The sequence below is a fragment of the Trachemys scripta genome, chromosome 20, assembly GCF_013100865.1.
Source record: "Trachemys scripta elegans isolate TJP31775 chromosome 20, CAS_Tse_1.0, whole genome shotgun sequence".
In the NCBI taxonomy this organism is placed as follows: domain Eukaryota; kingdom Metazoa; phylum Chordata; order Testudines; family Emydidae; genus Trachemys; species Trachemys scripta.
Window position 1 is genome coordinate 1,549,337 of NC_048317.1, and position 21,385 is coordinate 1,570,721.

Sequence of the window (21,385 nt, forward strand, 5' to 3'; positions counted from 1 at the left end):
TGCGCAGAAACTGCGCAGATGCAGCACTCTAAAAAAACCACCCTGACGAGAGGCGTAGAGCTTTCTGCGCCAGGGCTACAGCCCTGCAGTGCCAGTGCAGACATCATGGCGATTACAGAGCTGCGACTGGCCTCTGGGAGGTGTCCCACAATGCCTGTTCTCACCTCTCTGGCCATCGGTTTGAACTCTACTGCCCTGCCCTCAGGGGACCAAACGGCAGCCCCACCCCGTACATTCCTTTGCAGATTTGAAAGTCCCCTTCCTGTTTGCTCAGTGACACATGCAGTGGTCTCAGCACATCTTTCCAGGTGGCCATGCCTGCTCCACACGCCAGGCGATCTCCCGCTTGGAGCAATGCCGAGCTGCTGGATCTCATCAGCATTTGGGGAGAGGAGGCTGTGCAGTCCCAGCTGCGCTCCAGCCGTAGGAATTATGATACCTACGGACAGATGTTACGATGCATGAGAGAAAGGGGCCATGACCGGGACACACTGCAGTGCAGGGTCAAAGTGAAGGAGCTGCGGAACACCTACCACAAGGCGCGGGAGGCAAACCGCCACTCTGGTGCTGCGCCCATGAGCTGCCGGTTCTACAAAGAGCTGGACGTGATACTCGGTGGTGACCCCACCTCCACTGCGAAGGTCCCTGTGGATGCTTCGGTGGCTTCGTTGTCAGTCGAGAGTGGACCAAGCCAGGAGGAGGCAATCTTGGATGAGGATGTGAAGAGGGAACCAGACGCAGAGGATATCTCGGAGGTCAGAGATGCATGCAGCCAGGAGCTCTTTTCTACCCCGGAGGAGGCTAGCCAGTCACAGCAGTCGGATCTTGGCAAAGTGCAAACAGGAGAGGAGGCCCCTGGTAAGTGAATCTGATTTTGGGAATCACTGAAGCAAGTTGTTGGGGGCAGGAGGGTTGCAGAAAGCAGGCTGGTCTCCCACCGCATGCCTAGTCTGAGCGGCGGAACAGGCTGTTGATTGACTCCCTCACTTCACGGGAATCTCCTTCAGAGATCTCTGGGAAACTCTCGTGCAGATACGGGGCAATCCGCTCCTGCGGGTTCCTTGGCAAAGCTGTTTTGTTTCTTGCCCCATTAATGGTAACTTTCCTGTGCCACTCTGCTGTCACGGGAGGGGCGGGGGGGGGGGCACCATAGCTGCACACAGGCGAGCCGCATAGGGACCAGGGAGGAAGCTGCAGGCTTGGGGAAAACCCTCCCTTGATTCCCTGCTCACCCTCAGCAGCAAGATATCTTCCATAATGATCCCCTCCTGTGGAAAGTGTGGGGACAGGAATGATTATCAGACCCACCCTATAGTGCTGGCTCTGCCCAAGTGCCCAAGAGCCATGTGCCCAGTATATAGTGATTTCACCTGCCCCTGCAACTACTCACCATTTTGGGGGTCTTGTGGCTCATGTGTGCTTGCCTGGGGTCAGCCAGTTAGTCTCAGGTGTGTGAGTACTGGCTGTGTTTTAAAGCACTGAAACAGTGTTGTCTGTGTTGCAAACAATACTGCTTCTGTAAAATGTTGCATTTAAACTTCACAGAGATGACCTTGGGAGGCCAGCCTCTCTTACTGGCAGCAGAACGGTTGTGAATAATTAGAAAGCGTCCAAGAAGAACTAAGGAGGACTTTTTGCATGAGGTTATGATGCACTCCGCTGCCGAGAAAAAGGAATTGAAGGCGGGACAGCGAGAAGAGGGAACGAAAGGAGAACGCGGCACACCAGAAAGAAGCCACAGAGCGGCTATTAACAGTTATGGAACGACAAGTGGACACGCTCCAGGCGATACTAGCCCTTCAAACCAAGCAGCTCCGCGCCCGCCCTCCCCTGCAGCCGCTGTTACAAAACTCTTTCCCAGGCGCCGTCCTCCCCCCTACCAACACACTCTTATCAACCTCCTGGCTCCAGTCTCTACCTGCAGCATTCCACTCCTCCCTCCTCCCAGTCCAGCAGTGTGGCCTCCCACTACCCATTGCACTCAACACCCAGCCCTCTGCAGTCTGGTCCTGCTGAAGTACAGCACCTGCTGCATCATACTCCAAAGGAGAAGGTTGGGTATGATCCCTGGACATACACAAATCTGTAGCCGTCCTGGGACCCCTCCTCCTCTTGAGACCTTCCATTCCCCCATCCCTCTCCCTGCTGATGAATTTTTTCATTTGACTCTCTCCTCTGATTGTTGTCTTTCAATAAAATAATTGTGTTTGCTTGAAAACAATCTTTATTAAGTGAAAGCAAAAAGAGCACTGCAAAGCAACATACAATTACGTTAAGGCCCCTTCTTGCATCATGTACACCAATCACCTCCTAGCATTACAAGCACTGCAATCCTGAGCATAGCAACAAATATTAGTGGCTTTCAGCTTCAAATTGCTGACTCAAGGCATCCCTGATCCTTATGGCCCCGCACTGCGCCCCTCTAATAGCCCTGGACTCCAGCTGTTCAAACTCCACCTTTGCGCGCTAAGCCTCTGCGGTCCAGCCCTGAGTGAAGCTTTCACCCTTCCCTTCACAAATATCATGGAGCGTACAGCACGCGGCTATAAGCATAGGAATATTGTCATCGGCCATGTCCAGCTTCCCATACAGGCATCGCCAGCGGGCTTTTAAATGGCCAAAAGCACACTCCACAGCCATTCTGCACTTGCTCAGCCTGTTGTTGAACTGCTCCTTGCTGCTGTCAGGTTGCCCCGTGTATGGCTTCATGAGCCATGACATTAAGGGGTAGGCGGGGTCTCCGAGGATCACAATAGGCATTTCGACTTCCCGTACGGTGATCTTCTAGTCCAGGAAGAAAGTCCCTGCTTGCAGCTTCTTGAACAGGCCAGTGTTCCGAAAGATGAGTGCATCATGCACCTTTCCGGACCAGCCTGCGTTAATGTCTGTGAAATGCCCACGGTGATCCACAAGCGCCTGGAGAACCATTGAGAAATAGCTCTTGCGATTAATGTACTCGGTGGCTAGGTGGTCTGGTGCCAGAATTGGAATATGCGTCCCATCTTTTGCCCCTCCGCAGTTAGGGAAAACCATTTGTGCAAAGCCATCCACAATCTCACGCACGTTGCCCAAGTCACGGTCTTTCGGAGCAGGATGCGATTAATGGCCCTACACACTTGCATCAACATGAGTCCAATGGTCGACTTTCCCACTACAACCTGGTTAGTGACTGATCGGTAGCAGTCTGGAGTAGCCAGCTTCCACAGTGCAATCACCACGTGCTTCTCCAATGGCAGGGCAGCTCTCATTCTCGTGTCCTTGTGCCGCAGGGCTGGGGCAAGCTCATCACATAGTCCCATGAATGTGGCTTTCCTCATGAGAAAGTTCTGCAGCCACTTCTCGTCATCCCAGACATGCATCATGATGTGATCCCACCACTCAGTGCTTGTTTCCCGAGCCCAAAAGGAGCGTTCCACTGTGGTCAGCACCTCCGTGAATGCCACAAGCATTCTCGTGTCATAGCTCCTACGTGTGGAGAGATCAATGTCACACTCCTCTTGCCTTTAAGGAATAACTCCACTGCCTCTCGTGACGTGTTGGTCAGTGCGAACAGCATTCTTGTCAACAGCTCGGGATCCATTCCTGCAGCCAGAAGAGGCAGGGCAGGGCGCGCAGTGCACAAACCGTTGAAAGATGGCGCCAAATGCGGACGGAAGCACAGGGATTGCTGGGATGCGAAGCAATGCATCACAGGGCATTGGGACAGGACCCAGGCTGCCCTGTGACCCCTTCCGCCTTCCCACAAGTCTTAGTGGCAAAAGAGAAAGAGTGCTCTGTGGGATAGCTGGCCAGAGTGCACCACTCCGAATAGCGCCACAAGTGCCGCAAGTGTGAACGCACTATTGCGCAGGCAGCTGTCAGTGTGAACTCACAACAGCGGTTTTCCTTCGGCGCTCTCTGAGCAGCGCTGTAACGGCCAGCGCTGTAACTTTGCCAGTGTAGACGTGCCTTCACTCTGTTGTTTAGTCCTGGGGGCATTTTGGGGCCCTCTTACTGTTTTTTTATTTATTTGGGGTACACATATAGTTTGAGCCTCTATGATGTTATTTTTTAATAATTTCCATGCAGCTTGCAGGCATTTTACTCTTGTGATTGTTCCTTTCAATTTCCGTTTAATTAGCCTCCTCCTTTTTGTCTAGTTCCCCTTTTTGAAGTTAAATGCTACGTGGTGGGTTTCTGAGTTATTTTCCCCCCACAAGGGTGTTAAATTTAACTAAATTATGGTCACTATTACTGAGCGGTTCGACTATATTCACCTCTTGGACCAGATCCTGTGCACCACTTAGGACTAAATCAAGAATTGCCTCTACTCTTGGGTTCCAGGACTAGCTGCTCCAAGAAGCAGACGTTAAAGGAGTCCAGAAATTTTATCTCTGCATTCCGTCCTGAGGTGACATGTATCCAGACGATATGGGGATAGTTGAAATCCCCCATTATTAATGGGTTTTTGTAGCCTCTCTAATCTCCCTGAGTGTTTCACAATCACCGTCACCATCCTGGTCAGGTGGTCGACAGTACATTTCTGTTGCTAGACTCTTATTATTCAAGCTTGGAATTACTATCCATAAAGATTCTATGGTAGAGTTTGATTCTTTTTTTTTTTTTTACTACAGTTGACTCTATGCTTCCTTCACATATAATGCCAGGCCCCTCCAGCACGACCTACTCTGTCATTCCTGTGTCTTTTGTACTTGGGTATTACCATGTCCCATTGATTAGCATCGTTCCACCAAGATTCTGTGATGCCTGTTATATCAACATCCTCATTTAATACCAGACACTCAAATTCACCCGTCTTAGTATTTAGACTTCTTGCATTTGTATCCGAGCAGTTATAAAACGTGTCAATATTTAGTTGTCTGCCTTCATGTGATGTGACTGAACAGGACTCTTTTTCTTTGACTCTTTCTCTTCAGTTCCTACCTGTACTTTATCAACTTCTATCTTCTCCTCTTTACTAGAATATAGAGCATCCCCTTTAATAAACTCTCCCCAAGGGATGTGTCTGTCCGAACCGTGTGCTTCTCCGCATTGGTCATGTTCTGACAGAAGTAGCATTTCCCCCTCCGAGAAGGGAAGGGGCAGGAAAGCGATCTCCCTGTTACAGAGAGCCTGGGACTCGGTATCCCATGGGAGCAGAGACGGCCCAGGGCACTGCCCCCGGAGCTCCGTGTGCCAGTGCCTCTCTTGCATGAGTGAGATCTGGCTGAATGCAAGCTGTAATCGCTCAGGAAGGGCTCGGCAGGGTCGCCATGCTGCCAGCCGAGCTGGGAATTAGCTCCCCTTTCAGCCGCTAAGCCAGGCGGCTCAGCTGGGGGAACGACAGGTTGAGCTTCCTGAAGCACCCGCAGTTGGGCAGCGCAGAGGGCGATGCGGCCAGAGAACGGGTGCTGCCATTCAGCCTTCTGGGTCCTATCCTAGAGACTGACCCTCCAGCGCCTGCCCCCAGGGATTCCACCTGCTTCCTCGGGTTGTCCCATGCTCCTGCCTCCTTGGGAGCTCCTCTGAGGAACATGGTGCAGCAGCAGCACCACTCTGTAGCCATGAAGGACAAGCAGCAAACGAGAGATTTTGCTGTCAGTGGTGTGTCCCCATTCCGTTCCTAACCCAGCACAGACAGAGGGGATGGGCTATCCCGACTCATTCACCTCCTCCCTCCAGAAGCTTACCTGGGTCTCTAAGAAACAGTTCCGTAAGGCAAGAATGATTCCTGGTTACCTGACAGTCTGACACCGGGTTACATACAGGCTCCTTCAGCCTGATACCTGGTTACATACAGTGTCCTACAGCCTGATACCTGGTTACAGAGGCCTTGGATGTATTGCATATTATAGCAAGGTACTGAAACCCAATGACCAAAAGAGTTAGGGGAAATCACAGGTACAAACCACTCCCCTCTTGAACCCATGCTGAGTTGGGCACTACACCCAAAGCCTTGTCGGGGTGACAGTATACTCCAGAGATGGGAAATCAATTTTTTCCTGGTACACGGCTGCTGATATGGTGATCCAATGGCTTTAACTGTTAGTGGTTGGTTATTCACTAGTGCAGGATGCACAACCCCGTGTGCAGAAGCCATGCTGGGGCCTGGGATGAGACTGTTTCCACCCTGATGTCATTGCATTTTCACAGTAAAATTCTGTGTTTGAAACCTGGGTGGGACGCTGCAAAACTTGTGGCTCGGAAGGGAGAGTCGGGGAAGGTAGCTCCGGGGATGGGGGCATGACCTTCTGCCCCAAGGTCACCCATTCCAGTCCAGGCCTCGGGCAGCAGCCGCCACCATCTAACCAGTATTTGGTGACCCCTGCAATGAGCTGAGCTCAGTCCTCTGCCTCGCGGGCACATACCATCCTGACAAGGCACGTGGCCAGGCTCAGCACAGAGACCGAGGGTTAAATGGACCTGCTGGGGAACTGGGCAAGTCGCGACCCCTCTGTGCCTCTTCTCCACCCCCGACTCTTTGCCTGTCTAGTCTCAGGGCAGCCTCTGACCGTCCGGGAGCAGCGGCCTAGCACAGCGGGGCCCCAACCTCGGCTCAGGTTTCTAGGTGCTATAATAATAAGTAGCAATAACGGACAAAGAAATGGGATCCCCCTCTTGGCCCCAGAGCTGGTCCCTGGTGGTGAGGTCTGAGGCCCAGTGGAAGTGGGCAGGTGGGCTGGGAAGCTTGCAGTGGTGCTTCCTGCGTGGATATAGAAGAGATATCGAATTCTAGCACAACATACCCCAAGCCCTGATTCAAACAGCTCCATTCTCCAGCAGAGCCCCGTGGAACGCCCCCTGGGATGAGATGCCCCAGGCCGTAGCTCTGCATTGAAGCCGTCTGTGTGCGTGGCGTAGGGCTGGTTAATATAAACCATTGTACGATTTCCACTCAGGGAGTGGAGCTGGGTGTCTCTGCTCGGTGGTCATTGAGCAGTCGCTGTGTTCGGGTTGAAACTAGTGGGTGATTCACTGTTCGGGCGCGAGGCAACTTGGTGACACGTACTGATAGTGAGCATGGCTCTGAGCAAACAAGACTTGGGGAGAAGGAGCCGTTAAAAACCTCATCATCCGGCTACTTCCAAGTGGGCTGAAAAATGAGCACTGCGTGCGGGGACTGGGGGGAGAGGCGCTCGTATGTGCCTGAGGCGGGGGCTGCAGGCTCTCTGGCCGCACTCCGGAACAGGCTCAGAACATCAAGGCAGAGGGCGGGCTCGTTGCTAAAAGGGTCACAATGAAGGTAGTTCTCTGCCCGAGTGGGCAATGCAGCTCCACTGCTCTGCTGAGAGGCAGGGAAGCAAGAGGGGAGGTGTCACCCTGCTTAAAGGGAGCCCCTATGCGTCAGCACAGCCACCCCTGTACGGATCAGCGGGGCTGCTATAACCACAGGGAGAGAGTTTCACAAAACAGTGCAAAATTCCTGTCCTGCCTGAGCAGGAACAATGACAGAATGAGATTGGCTGCATCCCCTCTCTGCAGGTAGGGGCCAGATTCTGCCTCCATGCGCTCCCCCATGGCTCCCTCTCATGCAGTTCAGTGCGAGCCCCTGCACCAATCCAAGGGGGAACTTGTCTCTGAAACGGGGAGGGGCCAAGTCCCAGAGTTAGCAAGAATTCAGTCCTGACCAGTAATTAGAATTTGTTCTGTTGAATCAGGAATCTGCTCCGATTTCTGTTTCATTTTATGTGCTTGGAACAGCCTCCGTAGCCCAAACAAAACAAATGCCATCAGCAGCTGTGTGGTTCTGATAAGTCACTGAAGCGATTTACGGGGTTTGCAAATTGCTCTGGAAGCAAGAGCGAGGTTTTTCTTTTCCTTTGCGAATCCAAGTCCTTGCCGCTCAGTTACTAGCCTGGAATTTAAAGATTCTGTCGTTCCAGTGCTTGCTTTTGAGGTATAATAAATGCAGTATTTAAAATACAAAAAGATGTAGACGTTTTATAAACACAGACAATGCTTACATAATTAACTAATAAAAATAACCTGCATTCTAGCCTGCAAAAAATGTTATTAGTTTCAAAACAAACAGAGTTTTGTATGATAATTAGAAGCAGAAGATGTTCAAACATGAAAGTGGACATTTTTCTTGGCCTGAGGTTAGGGCCTCAGAACGGGTCTCAGTTTGGGGGGTAGTAAAATCTCCCTGTCACCTGATGTAACTGACATATATAGGAGGTTTGGGATCTGAACCAGCTCCAAGCAAAGTGGAGAGGTATTTGGAAGATTTCCCTTTTTCTGGACACGTCAGGGTTTCCCCTTTTGGAGTCTGCAGACATGTGAGCCCAGCTTATCTAGGGCAGGACCCTGCTGACCACAGAGGATGGTCCTTGGCTGACCTGGCTACCTCCCTGTACGGTATATGGCTGCAGGCGGATGAGGGCATGTGACTCTGGGCTGAGTTTGAGTGAGTTGTTCCAGGAGCCAGGCAGTAAGTGGAGCCAGGCCTGTGACCCTCCCCACTTCAGCCCGCTGCAGGCACATACTCCCAGACCAGTTCAGGAGCGTGACCAGGGATCTGCAGAGATGCATTCCCCTGCGGCTGCTCTAGGAGTGGTAGCCAAAGCCAGCCCTGGTGTTATTTCTGAGCGGGAGATGGAGTCGGTGGGCGGGGCTGGTGGAAGCGCTTTGGTGAGGGAGCCAGGGAGATTTTTATTCAGGGTTTATTACAGGTTTTGGACGCTGGGCTAAATTGCTGTTGTTGTTTTCATGATATTTATCTCCATGCTCAGAGCAACCAAACCAACCAGACCAGGTGTGCGACAGCCCCGCTCCCTCCCCACCCAAGTAGATTTGGGCGCGTGATTCCATCCAGCTATGCATCAGTATGGTCCAAGACAGAGTGCGAGATACCATCTCTTCTGGGTATTAAGCAATCGCACTGGTCCCAGATATTGCTGCAGTTGCTTCTGAAATGAGGCTGAGAATAGTGGCTGTGCAATGCCGGGCTGCAAGTTCAAATCACGTGCTCCTTGGCCATCTCTTCTAGCCTGCTCAGCCTGGGGGAAGGGGGCAGGGAAGGAGAGAGCCCGTCTCTCTGAATATCTAATCCAGGCATTTATCGAGCACTCAGTAACGTGGTGTCTGGGTGCCTGTTCTGGAGCATCATGGGATAGGCTCTGGTGTGAGCTGTGCATGCAGCCCTCCTGGGTTGGAAGGATGGGCAAGAACGGGGAATCCTTGAGGTCTCTTTCCCTTGTGCTGCAAGTTGGACACAGAGGAGTTTTGCAAACGTTACCGTCTCAAGGCCAAATATGTTTTTCTCACAGTAGCACATATGAAGGCCAGCGCTGCCCAGGGCAGCGGGGCTCCCGAGAATGCTGGGCAGCATTAGCTCAAGGAGTTTGCTCCGTCTTGCTGCGTGGACAGATGCTTGTGTCCCATTGAGGAAGATACAGGCCAGGCTTGGAAGGGGCCTCAGGAACAGATGTGCCTTGGCCACAAAGCACAACAGTGCTTGTAATGGCCACAGGAGCAATCAATTATTTATCTGGGTTTGACTCACTTTCTCAGGGCAGCGCTGAAGCTGGGCCATGAGCTCACTCCTTGCATCAAATATTAATGGCGGGTCTCCTGAGAGAGGGATTTTTTTCTATGATGGTGCTGATTGGCCAGCAAAGGGTCCGTTCTTACCTAAGAGCCAGGCTAGGGAGCATTTCACCACCGCAATAAACCGTCTCAAAGCTGCAGGAACATTAGTGCCATCTCCCATGGGATGATGCATGACCTATTAGGCCCAAAGACACAGGGCTGCTTGCTGACAAGAAACACTCAGCTCTCGTCACAGGGGCTTTTGGAATTGGAGATGTCAAATGTTCTTCTGGAGCCAGCGTGAGCTGGGCCCCTTTCTGGCAGGAAGGATGTCTCGTGACTCTGAGAACGGTCCAGCACAGAACCCGGCAGAGTCAGTCCCAGTTAAAATGGGAGCCTTTGGGGCGAATTTCAAATGAGAAGCTACAACAGGGAGGAGAGCCTGTCCAAGCGTTCCCTGTCCGGCTCTGCGGATGTACCTCCACCCTGAGCGGCAGCATGGTCTGTGTTCAAACCCATGTCCCCCACCCCTCCGCCCCAGCTCTGCTGCTCATGCACCAGCAGCCCGACCTGCAGCAGCTCCTGCTAAGCCGAGTCCTGGTTCTCCTCGTCAGTGGAAATGGCCAAATTAGCCAGTAGTTTTGTCCTACAGACACATGAATGTTGCAGCGAGGTGGACCCAGTTTATCTCCTGCTGGGATTTGAATCTGGGTTCTCCAGAGGGATGTACCTAAACCAGTATATCTCCGGGCACGTGTCAGTGCTCACACTCCATCCTCTCCACCCGATCCCTGACTCAGCAACAGTAACGTCTGCTTAGAAGGAACATCAGGATAGATGGGACAATAGGACTCTGCCTGATTCCCTCATCTCAGGGGGCTTCTCTTGCCTCCCAGAGTGTCCCATCCTCTATTATCCATTGGAAGTTTAGCATTGAATCCTGACCAAATTACTGATGGGCTTGCACTTTGCAGGTTACATTCTCACTGGTATGGGGTTGCATTTGGCCAGGGAGGTGCAGCTCTGGTGAAGGTTGGCTTGGGGTGTTGAAAGATTGTGGCTTGACAGGCTGATACAAGGCAGGCTTCACCAAACAGAAGACAGATTGGGTTAGCTCAGTGACACGGATAGCGAAGGGTTTTTCTGTAATCTCTCCTTTCTGATAACTCCTGTGTTGGGCAGATTTGTGCCTGCTGACACCCACTGGAACATCCTCCTCTCCCGTCATTTAATCATAATTCTGCTACGTTTCCCCTGTTGTCCACATGTTGGTGCGGCCAAGGCTCCATCCATAGTGCGATGTCACACTTAGGCCTTGGCTACACTGGCGCTGTACAGCACTGCAACTTGCTGCGCTCAGGGGTGTGAAAACGCCCCCCCCCCCGAGCGCAGCGAGTACAACGCTGTAAAGCGTCAGTGTAATCAGAGCCTGCAGCGCTGCACGCTCGCTCGCAGCGCTGCAAGCTATTCCCCTCGGAGAGGTGGAGCACTTACAGCGTTGCGAGAGAGCTCTCGCAGTGCTGGCAGCGCGACTACACTTGTACTTCACAGCGCTGCCGCGGCAGCGCTGGGAACTCCCAAGTGTAGCCAAGGCCCTAGTCACTCTGCCGTGTGCTTCACCACAGAGACTGGGCAGATCTCACGCTGGAGCTAGGGAACACTCCCGTTTGAAATGCTCATTCTGGAGCCACACCTGGCCTGCTGAACTGCAAAGAAAAGGTTGACGTGAGGGGGAAATAGGAGACAGAGACAAAGGGGGGCCCGGAAAAGGGGGCTGGGAGGTTAGGCTTTGAGCGACCAGCTTATCTCAGGCCTGAGCCATTTCGTCCATTTTGAAGCCTGATCATTTTTCTTGCAAAGAATTCCGAATCGTTTGTTTGAGAATCGGTTCATTATCAAACCCTGTGCCAGACCCACCCTGCAGGAATTCCACGCCAGCTGGGCTGCCCTACTTGTCTTGGGAAGGGGCAGTTTCCCACATGTGCTGCCCCTTGCCAGCTGGAGAGAGGAGTGCTGACCTGGAGGAGGGCTCAGGCTTCTTGCCGATCCAGCCCAGGGACTCTCTGCTGAGGCCGACAAAAGGCCCAGATTCGGGCAGGGGTAGATTGTGTCTTGCAGACACTTGGCCATAAGGGCTGATTCCACTAACCCCGTGAACATGTTTTATAAACCTGAATAGCAGATCGCAGCCAGCGCGAGAGTGGGCCGTGTAACAAGCTGCTGTTGTGGCAACCAGTTCCCCTGGACAATCTTGCTGCTCTGCGATGTGTGTGTTAATCTGCGGGTATCTCTCTTGCCTTTTCAGTCAGTACCGAGGTGAGTCATGGCTGTGCGAAAGGCTGTGACCTGTGCTCTGAGTTCAACGGGTGCCTGAAATGTTCCCCCAAACTCTTCATACTGCTGGAGAGGAATGACATCCGACAGATCGGGATCTGCCTGCCCTCCTGTCCGCTGGGGTACTTCGGTGTTCGCAATCCAGACATGAACAAGTGCATAAGTAAGTGCCAGGGCCTGGGAGAGGGAAAGATACGAAACAATGCTCTGCATTTATAGGTCCTCTCATCCAAGGCTCGCAGTGAGTTAACCCTTGCCTGCCCCCAGGAGGTGGATAGGTGGTAATATCCCCATTATATGGATGGGGGAACTAAGGCACAGAGAGCGAAAGTGACTTGCCCAGAGAATACCCACAGAAAGGGATCCCTTTGTGACTTGCTGCTTGCAGCCCTGAGTAAGGCATGAGAGCAGAAGAGAGATTTATCCTGTTTTGCACCTGAGATGGGAAGGTCATTCTCTCCCCTGCAGAGGTGGCTGCGTTTCCACCCACAAAAGCAATGTCCCATCGGGGTAGATTTGAAACAGATTAAGAAGCAGCAGCTTGTGCCATAAGTTTCCCAGCGCCACCTAATGACTCCTGCCACGCTAGGGTCAGTGGAAGTAGTGAAGTGAGTTTGCCTAAGGCTGGAAAGAGCTCACACAGATTGTCCTGCAGAGAGAGAAATCAGTGGACATTGACCTAATGATGGCCTGAAAAGCCTGTCTGGCCTCCGTTAGCTTGGACATCAGCCCCTCCTCTCAACTTCTGACTTGCGTTTTGGCTTCTTTGTCTTTAGTCAGGGTCCCCAGGGACCTAGGTTAGGAGCTGACTGCAGTCATTCTTGTTAGGAACAGGAAAGTGTAGAAATTAGGTGGGAAGTGCAGAAATGTGGCTCGGAGCCACTGCAAGAGAGTGTAAATTGGTGCAACTCTGCTCAAGTCAATGGAGCTACACCCAGTTACACCAGCTGAGCGTCTGGCCCAACGTATGTTGGGAACCAAATGTGCTTAAACCACTGAGGGCCTCAGCCAGTGACAGACAAAATGTCCTCACGGGCCCATCAGCCAGGGTCAGGTTGCTATCATGGGTCTTTATAAGATGGGCATGGGGCAGGCTGGGCGGGGGGGAGGTGAACTGTCAAACAGAAAGAATTAGAGACTTCTTGTTTTGTTGTGTGAATGGTCTGGCTTATCCACCGGGTCAAAGTGATGCTAACATACTGGTGCCATAGCTGTCCTCGCAAGGTAACCCAGGTATAGCTGCAGGCGTGGGTACCCACCTGGATTTGGGTCTTGAGGTGGGCATGCTCTTACTTCCAGGATCTTGTGCGGTATCTGGGGAACCAGTGCCACAGATGCCACCTTTTCCTTCGTCTGCCCATCCATAATGAATTGGGTCTTTGGCCTGGGTCTGTCTGTCTTCTATTGCAAGGGGCTGGGCCAACTGAAAACCAGTGAGTGAGTTGGGCCTACGGACAATCCTGGGGTCATTTCATTATCACCTTTGTAGAACCTGGCACCACTGCCAGCTTCTGTAGCCCACACCGCAGCTGCGTAAGGAGTGACCGAAACCGGACTCAACTCCTTGTGTTCTTCCATTTTGGCTGATTGTCAAACTGAACATGAGCCCAACCTGATTATGTGATAACTTCAGCAGAGCGGCTCTATCTTGCAAGAAGGGGCCATGGCAGAAGGAAACCAGTTTCCTTCTTGGTAGCACAGCCAGGCCTGGCAGAGTGCTCAGAGACATACACTGGCTGTCTGCAGATTCCAGGGGGCCAGGAGGGCTTTCTAGTGGGGTATCTAGACCTCCCCTTTGCACAGCTCCACTCTTCCTTTCCCCTCTCCAGCAGATGGTGCCCAGTCTCCGCCTTGAAATGTAACTTGACCGCAATACACACTTCCCACTTTCTGTACGGAAAGGCCACAGAAGCCTGCCGGGAGTTGCTTTTCAATCATATCCATGGGTCTGCTGATTTTGGCCCTGGGGGTAGAATTCAAACTCTGTGGCTGTTTTTTTCCTTTTTCCTCCCCAGAATGCAAAATTGAGAACTGTGAGGCCTGTTTCAGCCGAAACTTTTGCACAAAATGTAAGGAAGGTTTGTACTTGCACAAAGGGAGATGTTATTCCACCTGCCCAGAAGGCTACTCTGCTGCCAATGGCACTATGGAGTGCAGCAGTCCTGGTAAGTGGCATTAAAGCGGTTATAGCGATGGATTTGTCTGCCGGGTCTTGCAGCATTCTGCAGGCTCAGATTTGGGCTGCCTGTAGGGTGACCAGATGTCCTGATTTTATAGGGACAGTCCCGATTTTTGGGTCTTTTTCTTAGGCTCCTATTACTCCCCACCCCCATCCCGATTTTTCACATTTGCTGTCTGGTCACCCTCGCTGCCTGTCTGTATGCAACAGCCTATTAACACTTGCCTGCTCTCGCTGCTGCTCCTCCATCACACCTGCTGTATGTCAGTGACGTCCCAGGAACAGCAGCGACACGCTAGGGTGTCAGAGTGGGCAGCGCAGCAAGTATATACCTGAATGTGAACGTAGCAATTAGCAGCTTAGCAGGTGCAGTACAGATGACCTGGAGGTATCTGAAGGGTTCGGCAAGAGCCAAGAAATTCCAGCTGATGTAGTTGAAAAGCTTTTCTCTTTCCTATGAGAGCATCCCAGTAAATCTGGGGGCGCTATAGTCTTTCCTCCCAGGAAACCCAGAATGTACATGTGACCTTTCCTGCCTGGAGACAGATTTTCCCTGTAAGCCATGCACCTGAACTCCCCCGCCCGCATCCCTGCTGTGCTGTGCAAAGCCAGGCAAACAAGAATCTGCCTCTTCATTTGTTCTTCAGTGGTTGCATATTTGCATCTGCAAAAAAACAAAAAACAACAACAAACGGTCAGGGGCTTAACTCTGCAGGAAGCTCTCCGCCCTTGGCAATTTAATATTTAGTTGCAAAATGCGTGATTGGTTTTCTGTGTCGGTTGCTTTAAAGCATAGTTGTGGTTTGGAAGATGTCAATAAACCCTGCAGGGGACAAGGCTAGCTGTAGCAGCATTCTAGTGAGTGAAAGTACAGCCAGATACTCAACTTCTGGGATCCTACAGCACACTGTCCCGTTTCATTGTTTGTTCATTGCTTCTCCGAAAACACCTGCTGCTGAGACTCACGAGCTAAATGATGGACTCAAGGATATAACAGCCTCTGGAAGGGGCAGGGGGAGCACACCTCTGTCACCCACTGCACCCCACATCTGGGCCTTTAGCAGGGCAAAGTCCCCAAATGAGCACACACAAAAATTATCTGTGCAGGAAACTTAAACTGCGGCAGGCTCCCCTCCCTTCGTGCAAATGGCTCCTCAATCTTGCCAGTCTTTGTTTGTAAAGTAAATAATTTTTGGCAGTGAAAATGAGGGAGCATCGTGTTTGTGCGCAATGCGGGGACGTTGGGGGCCAGGCGGGGTGGGGTCCCTCAAAATGAGGGACGTTCGGGAGGTGTGCGGGGTGCGGCAGAATGCAGGCCAGAGCCATGGGGTTATTTGGGTTAGGCAAACATCAAAACGTGCAGATGCGCCCGTTGTTGGCACCCAGCTTCATGTGGGCGAGGTCCGTAGTGACCCACGTCCGGGGTTGCCAAAAGAGAAAGGCCACGTGAGTCTAGGAGGCGAGCGAGTATAAAAACAGGAAGGGACCGTGGTGACTTGTTCTAGGAGAGGCAGATGTGATGCGCTCCGAGGGTCCAGGCTCAGCATGGTCGAAGCGAGGCTTCCCATTCCCCTGCCGGGCTGGTGGAGCAGAGAACTGGCCTGTGGAGCTGTCCCCTAGGGAGGGATGCACTGAGCCGTCTGGCTGAGACGAGGTGCAGGCAGAGCCTTCTCCTCAGCCACTGACTTGTTACGCAGTCCCTGCCCTTGATTCATAGAATCATAGAATCATAGAATATCAGAGTTGGAAGGGACCTCAAGAGGTCATCTAGTCCAACCCCCTGCTCAAAGCAGGACCAATTCCCAGCTAAATCATCCCAGCCAAGGCTTTGTCAAGCCGGGCCTTAAAAACCTCCAAGGAAGGAGACTCCACCACCTCCCTAGGTAACGCATTCCAGTGTTTCACCACCCTCCTAGTGAAATAGTTTTTCCTGATATCCAACCTGGACCTCCCCCACTGCAACTTGAGACCATTGCTCCTTGTTCTGTCATCTGCCACCACTGAGAACAGCCGAGCTCCATCCTCTTTGGAACCCCCCTTCAGGTAGTTGAAGGCTGCTATCAAATCCCCCCTCATTCTTCTCTTCTGGAGACTAAACAATCCCAGTTCCCTCAGCCTCTCCTCATAAGTCATGTGCTCCAGCCCCCTAATCATTTTTGTTGCCCTCCGCTGGACTCTTTCCAATTTTTCCACATCCTTCTTGTAGTGTGGGGCCCAAAACTGGACACAGTATTCCAGATGAGGCCTCACCAATGTCGAATAAAGGGGAACGATCACGTTCCTCGATCTGCTGGCAATGCCCCTACTTATACAGCCCAAAATGCCGTTAGCCTTCTTGGCAACAAGAGCACACTGTTGACTCATATCCAGCTTCTCGTCCACTGTGACCCCTAGGTCCTTTTCAGCAGAACTGCTACCTAGCCATTCGGTCCCTAGTCTGTAGCAGTGCATGGGATTCTTCCGTCCTAAGTGCAGGACTCTGCACTTGTCCTTGTTGAACCTCATCAGGTTTTTTTCTGCCCAATCCTCTAATTTGTCTAGGTCCCTCTGTATCCGATCCCTACCCTCTAGTGTATCTACCACGCCTCCTAGTTTAGTGTCATCTGCAAACTTGCTGAGAGTGCAGTCCACACCATCCTCCAGATCATTAATAAAGATATTAAACAAAACCGGCCCCAGGACCGACCCTTGGGGCACTCCACTTGAAACCGGCTGCCAACTAGACATGGAGCCATTGATCACTACCCGTTGAGCCCGACGATCTAGCCAGCTTTCTATCCACCTTACAGTCCATTCATCCAGCCCATACTTCTTTAACTTGGTGGCAAGAATACTGTGGGAGACCGTATCAAAAGCTTTGCTAAAGTCAAGGAATAACACATCCACTGCTTTCCCCTCATCCACAGAGCCAGTTATCTCATCATAGAAGGCAATTAGGTTAGTCAGGCACGACTTCCCCTTCGTGAATCCATGCTGACTGTTCCTGATCACTTTCCTCTCCTCTAAATGTTTCATAATTGATTCCTTGAGGACCTGCTCCATAATTTTTCCAGGGACTGAGGTGAGGCTGACTGGCCTGTAGTTCCCCGGATCCTCCTTCTTCCCTTTTTTAAAGATGGGCACTACATTAGCCTTTTTCCAGTCATCTGCCACAGCCCGTCGTGGTGCAGCCCGGAACTGGCCTTTGGACCCCAAGCGTCTCGCAACAGGCCCGGAAAATTCCCTTCACAATAGATTTTTCCCCATTGTTTAAGTGTCTGAATAATGCCGGAGGCTCCGCCCTAGAGCTCTGGCTGGGCTGGGATGTGGGGGAGTATTGCACCTCGCCGGAGGCAGCTCTGGGGGAGACAGACATCTCTCTGGGATGCTGGGTGGCACGGGGGAGGGGAAGGACTCCAGGGACGTGTTGGGGGCACTGGGGAAAGTAGTTTTCTCCTGACTCTCTTGCTGTCTGGCAGCACAATGTGAACTGAGCGAGTGGGGCCCCTGGGGCCCGTGCGCCAAGAAAAGGAAGCTGTGTGGCTTCAAGAAAGGCAACGAAGAGCGATCGCGGAAGGTTCTGCAGGCTCCCTCTGGAGATGTGTCCATGTGTCCTGCCACGACAGAGCTCCGGAGATGCACCGTGCAGAAGAACCAGTGCCCTGAAGGTGAGCTGATGCCAGGGCATTTCACCCTCTCCCTTTGGGGACACGTTCTGTTTGCTTGGCATTCACATTTCATTTCACTGCAGGGTGTAACAAACAAGGCCCTGTCAGGAACCTGACAAGGGCAGTCGAGACCCAGGGTCAGAGCAGGGGAAAACCTGGGGCTGGGAGTAGCAGAAGAGTTTGTAGTCAGGTTCCAGGCTGGGGTTGATACCGAGGGTCAGAATCCGGTTTCAGGCTCCGAGTCCGAAGGCGAAGTCCAAATCAAGCTGAGGGCAAGGCCAGGCACTCAGGAGCCAGGGGCAGCAATGGTGCTGGCAGGAATGGTGCTGTTGCCTGGACTTCCTGGAATGCTCCTTGGGTTTATATAGAGCGGGGAGCCAATCAGGAACCATCAGGCTGCCCCATGTCAGACCCCTTGAGGAGGGACTTCCCCTAGTCTGTGTCCTCAGCGGGTCATGGGCAGTGGAGCGCAGACTGGGTGGCATTCTGGAGATGCCCCACTGCCTGGCAGCTCTGTAGGTCCGGGGTTGAGACCGGCTGGGCCTTCCAGCCCCCAAATAGGCCCTGCTTTGTGCTGCACCTCCACAGGACAGACACGTCTGTGCTGCCTGATCCGCCTTGCCACAGCCCGAACCGACAGATGTGAGCAGCTGTGATGTGTCTCATGCAATGTCATGAGGCACTGAGCGTCTAGCCTTGCTCTTTACAGCGTGTGTCCAGTTTGCCTTTCATAGGAACGCAGCCCTGCCAAAAGCCTTTTGGGGCCGGTGTGCAACACGACAACTAGAAAGGACACCTGGCTGTAAAAACAGAATGAGCCACTGAGCGGTTAGTTCTAACAGGATCAAGCTTAAAAAGTCATCCCTGGACACAGCTTGCCATGTCTGCTGTATGTTGGCATTCTTATTCCATTCGCTTCTTCCCTGGAAATAGAGAACACGCCAAGACAGACCAGCAAAGGGCTGGAGCTCGTAGCCAACTTACAATGCGATGGTTGGGGTATTCTTCCTCTCTAGTCCCCTTTGCAGATTGTTGTGTTTTCTTTGCTGTTCCCAGTGGAGTCCCTTTCTCTGAACACGAGGCTATTTCCTTCCCATCAATGAAAAATACTGTCCACAGTCACTGGACTTGTGAACTCATGGAGGCTGGTGGCTTGTTCATTCCCCTCCCGATTGCATTAGGACTGCACTTGTGCTGGCTGCTTTGGGGAGCCCAGTTCTGGATAGTGCCTAACCGTGCAGGCAGAAGACAGTAAGGAGCAGAGGGGAAAAGGCAGGCGTTGAGTTTAGTGGCTCTCAAATGCACAAAGTGAATTTTCCAGTCATGCTAAGGAGTCTGGCCTGTAACACCAGGAAGTGCCGGCTCTGAATGCCTTGCCAGGGATGGAAAATTACAAAACCAAATTCAAATTTCAGTCATCTCACCCCTTCTGTGAACACAAATAATACCGAGCTCATGGGAGGGCACTTCAACCACCCTAATTCCTCAGAGAGCAGGAGAAACACAGGCCTGCAGCATGCCAGCTGGTCACGAGGCAATGGCAGCACTCACTAGCCATTGGGGCCAGCGTGCCAGCCAATGACTAGTCAATGGCAGCACTCACTAGCCATTGGGGCCAGTGTGATCAGCCAGCATTCCATTCAATAGTCTCATTTTGCTCCTTTGCTTGGTTTCAGGAAAAAGGAAGAGAAAGGAAGAGCAAGAAAAGCGAGATAACACGAATGGAAACAGAAACCAGAAAGACACCAAAGATGCCAAATCTGGCACCAAGAAAAGGAAAGGCCAGCAGAGAGGGACTGTGGTCCCCATGACTCCTGCTAGCCCTGCTCAATAGCTGCCCCTTTACAGTCACATGATGGCAAGAGTTCATTGCTGCTATGTATATGAAAGCTTTATCGAACCGGAGCACTGCTACACAACGTACACAATCAGAAAGATACAGAAACTACATATTCACATAAAGACTGACAGAGATCACACACATACGCAACACAGACTGCAAAGCGCAAACTTCTAAGAAGAGGAGTAAGAAAATATAAGAGGTGAAGCTTAAATGCCAAGGACTTTACAATGGGAAGCTGGGGAGAAAGTGTGACCAGAGTGGAGGGCAGTGATGCAGATATTCCTGATTAAATGTCTCAAATAGAAGTCAGCCATGTAAACCCCAGCATAACGCAGCTTCAGCCAGAGACTAGAACTGATTTGCTACTATTCCAAATCAAAGGATCTGGAATCGCGCAAAGGCAGTGGCCTGTTTCTATTCCCCCTTCCTTTATTCTGTGTTTTAAGCTGTAAGAGAATATATGTTAAACCTTTGTGAGAAGAGGTCAGAGATGTCTGCCCTGAAATGGCTTCAAAAATTTATTTCAAATTAAAAAAAAAATCCAACAAAATGACAACCAAATTTCCGAGCGTGTGGTTTATGGCTCAGCCCCCGCAGAGGCTGGTGGCCCGTGGGGCAGGGCCTCGCTTGCAGACGGAAAACTCATAAGAGCTTTAAGAAAATCTCAGAAAATGTTGCCAGCTGCATCCTAGCCACAAATCAGTTGTCCTTCACTTTCACAATCCCTGTCTGTGCTCAGTAAGCCCTGGCGGGAATTTCCCATCATGCAACAAGTTGAGAAAATGAGAGGTTACAGCCAACCACAGGTGGTTTGACGCTGCGATTCTGACGACAGTCGCAGCTGAAAGGATTCTGTGCTGAACTGAGGAAGGGGCTGGTCCCTTTGTCCAGACTCCTCCCAAACCTCATGGAGAAAAGCCGTGCACTTCAGTCTCTGCAGGTGGAAAAGGGTGCAGAACCTTTACATCCATTAGAAAACCATTCATCTGCATGTCACCAGTTGGACTGGCTTAGAATTAGCACCAGCACTCTCTAGGTCTCCTCACTTCTTAGCAAAGATTTAATCCCCAGGGTGAAATTCATCACTGTGCAGCACAGGGCTTCCCAGAGACTGAAGCAGCCACACTCTGTGCAGCCGCTGTGTCCAGGGTGGATTTTACCCAAAGCACTGTAATGAGGCTGCATAGTACTCAGTCTTATCCAGCGGTGCAAGTAGGGAGGTCCGGTCCGGTACGCCGTACCAGTAAGCTATTTATAGCCGGTCCGCCGTACTGGAAGGACACAGGAGGAGCAGAACGGCGGCCCCACACCGGCAGCTCCTCCAGCGCGGCTGTACTGCCCCTAGCCCTTCCACACAGCTGCGTCTAGCGTCTCCTGTCTGGGGTCTGTAGGCAGCCCCGCCGGAGGACAGGGCTGGGGGCGGTACAGCCACGCCGGAGGAGCTGCCGGTATGGGGCCGCCTCACGTTCTGCACCTTTCAGCCCTGCGGTTCCAGAGAGCCCTGCAGTTCAGAAGTCTCCGGCGCAGCGGGAGGAGGACAGAGCGTCCCCCAGGTAACGTGGGATGAAGCATGTGGAGGGGAAGGGGAGAGCGCGGGGCCCCAGGCTGGGGGCGGGGGATGGTGGTCATGTGAGGAGTCACGTGGGGGGTCACATGGGGAGGTCACATGCCCCCCTTTAGCTGGTGCAGCATACCGGTAAGAAATGAATTCTACTTGCCCCACAGGTCTTATCTTTCAAAGTGTGCATCCCTTGGTGTAGATATTTGCAGACCCTTCTTCATCCCTTTAAGATCCAGCCCAAATCACTGCTCCCGAGGGATGGGCCCAGGCGAGCTGCCCTGCCCCACAGGGCAGTATCCTGGGAAAACTGC

The 21,385-nt window shown here is 52.1% G+C and overlaps 1 protein-coding gene across 5 annotated transcripts in view; it reads left to right on the top strand.

The window, feature by feature from the left end:
• RSPO1 (R-spondin 1) overlaps positions 1 to 20,053 on the top strand; it is a 43,677-nt gene extending 23,624 nt beyond the window's left edge. For all 5 annotated transcript variants that reach the window (XM_034754341.1, XM_034754342.1, XM_034754340.1 and 2 more), the window contains 4 exons: positions 11,816 to 12,007; positions 13,860 to 14,009; positions 17,482 to 17,670; positions 19,347 to 20,053. In XM_034754341.1, coding sequence (XP_034610232.1) covers positions 11,816 to 12,007; positions 13,860 to 14,009; positions 17,482 to 17,670; positions 19,347 to 19,504 — 689 coding nt within the window. In that variant the 3' untranslated portion in view covers positions 19,505 to 20,053. The remainder of the gene's footprint in view (positions 1 to 11,815; positions 12,008 to 13,859; positions 14,010 to 17,481; positions 17,671 to 19,346) is intronic.
• The last annotated feature ends 1,332 nt before the right edge of the window (positions 20,054 to 21,385 follow it).